Here is a 2,294-nt window from a genome sequence, read left to right as displayed (position 1 = left end):
CTGGAAGTGTCCCAGGCCAGGTTGGACGGGGCTTGGAGCACCCTGGGCTGGTGGAAGGTGTCCCTGCCCATGGCAGGGGTGGGATAAGACGATCCTTAAGGTCCCTCCCAACCCAAACCATTCCATGATTCCAGAAATATGAACCTGCCATAGGTATATGGATTTTTTTTCTGCTTTTCCAGAGGCAACCAGAGCTGGATTCATCACCCTGCTGTGTCTCTCGGGGTTAGTCCTTATAAATCTGGCTACAGCTGGTTTGCTGCTCCTGTGGAAACACCACAAGAAAATCAAACAGTCGTTTCAGCCACCTTTGAAAATCCCCTCACACTTCGAAGAGGTACGTGCAGAGGGTTTGTGTTTCTCCTGCAAAAGAGGGAAGAGGAACCAGGGCAGTTGTTGCCCAACAGGAATAAACAACTGTTGTCTCGGGGTGACTTGTCTGATGCTGATCTCCCACCTCATTCCTCTGTTACTGAGCTGGATGATATTTTACTGTGTGCTGAGACACAAACTCTGCTGGGCTTTCCTGTAAAACCCCGAGGATGACTCTGACCCGGGTTCCTGTTCCCCTTTTTTGGCTCGTCTCGGCCCTCAGGCCCCAAACTGGGGCTCTCTTGGAGCTTTTCCTCTGTTTCCTGTAGTGGGGGGTTGACCTTGGCTGGGCACCAGGTGCCCACCCAGCCGCTCTGTCCCTCCCCAGCCGGACAGGGGAGAGAGTAAGGTGGAAAACAACTCGTGGGTCGGGAGAAGGCAGTTTATTTGAAGCAAAAAGTAAAGCTGAGCTCGTGTGTGCAGAAGCCAAAGAGAACAGGGTTTGTTCTCTGCTCCCATGAGCAGCCGTGGGCGGCACTGCCGGGAAGCAGGGCCTGGGAACATGGATGGATCCTCAGCAGGAGACACTGGAGACAGTGAATGCCCCCCTCCTGCTCCTGCCTCAGCTCTTACATCTGAGCTGAGCTCACGTGCTCTGGAATATGGAATGCAGCAGACCCATCGTCCCTTTCCTCCTCCTGGCCTCCAATCCTGTTCCTGCTCAGAGTACTCACTGTCTGACCCCTGCCATGCCAGACCAGAGGTCCCCTCAGCAGGATCAGAGCAGTTGATTTCAGTCCTGTTACATCTGAGAGGTCGCTGTTTTCTTTCTTGGGTCTCTATGGCAACTCCATGGGCAGCTTTCCTGGGTGACCCCTTCTTAACAGTTCCCTTCCCTCTTAATTCCTGTGCTGGGGCTTCCAGCTCAGAGGTGGGTTCCCCATCCCACTTCTTCATGGCTTCCCCCTGGTCACACAGAAAGAACCAGAGTTCACCACATGGCCCGAGCTCGGGGCTTCCTTTCCCTCTGCCCGGGGCAGGAGGGGACTGATCTCTTGGGCTGCCCCTGGGAAATGAGGTGCTGGCCCGTGGGAGTGAGGAGGTGCCCAGAGTTTCTTCTGCATCTCGAAGCCAGGAGGACAGCACCTAGAGTTCCTGGATCCATCTTTGGGTAATACACTGGTACCAGGCTGTTAGAATGTGACACAGGGGCACTTTGAACCGCCTTCCTCCACGTGGCCACCGTGCAAGGAACATCCTCTGGCTCTTTGGGGGTGTCATCCCTTCTTAGGCTACTAGAGATGATTTCCAGCACTGCTGATTCTCTCAAGCACTGGACACCTTCATCTGCAGTGGCCCCACTTTCCTGGGGAGCTCCTTAGATCTTCCTTGAATGGATACCTTTCCCTCATGCTTGGGAGGAGCCATCTCCGAGACTGCAAATTGTTCTCTGCTTTCCAATTCCTCTTTCAATTTGACTGTCTCTGGCCAGGGATCCCAGCTGGGCTTTGTGACCTTCCAGTAGTTGACCATCAGCCCCGTTGTCCCAGCATGGAAGCAGCCAGGCAGGAATTGCTCACCGGGCTGGCAGCTGGAATCTTTCTGCCAGTCCCGGAGTTCTGAGGGGGTCAGAGACTGGGAAACCTTGGTTTGCTGTGGGATTTGTCTGACTTCCTTTGGTGAAGGACCAGCTTTCTTATCTGTCCCCTCCTTCTACTCCTTCTCCTTCCTCTTCCTCCTCTTCCTGCCTTGCCAAACCCTGCTGTGGCCCTGTCCCTTGCCTTATCCATTTCTTCCTTTTCACTGCTGGTCAATGACTGTAGTTGTGGTTTGGGTCCTGTCTCATCCCTGTGCCCTCAGTTTGGGTCCTGTCTCATCCCTGTGCCCTCAGTTTGGGTCCTGTCTCATCCCTGTGCCCTCAGTTTGGGTCCTGTCTCATCCCTGTGCCCTCAGTTTGGGTCCTGTCTCATCCCTGGTTCCTC

The 2,294-nt window shown here is 54.4% G+C and overlaps 1 protein-coding gene across 1 annotated transcript in view; it reads left to right on the top strand.

The window, feature by feature from the left end:
- The window catches only part of IFNGR2 (interferon gamma receptor 2 (interferon gamma transducer 1)), a 14,127-nt gene that overhangs the window by 7,397 nt on the left and 4,436 nt on the right, over positions 1–2,294 (top strand). The window contains exon 6 of the mRNA XM_017839106.1: positions 154–337. Within this exon, the coding sequence (XP_017694595.1) occupies positions 154–337 (184 nt within the window). The remainder of the gene's footprint in view (positions 1–153; positions 338–2,294) is intronic.

The sequence above is a fragment of the Lepidothrix coronata genome, unplaced genomic scaffold, assembly GCF_001604755.1.
Source record: "Lepidothrix coronata isolate B3197 unplaced genomic scaffold, Lepidothrix_coronata-1.0 Scaffold375, whole genome shotgun sequence".
Taxonomy (NCBI): Eukaryota; Metazoa; Chordata; class Aves; order Passeriformes; family Pipridae; genus Lepidothrix; species Lepidothrix coronata.
The sequence above is the reverse complement of the archived record's forward strand: the minus strand, read 5'-3'. Positions and strand labels throughout refer to the sequence as shown.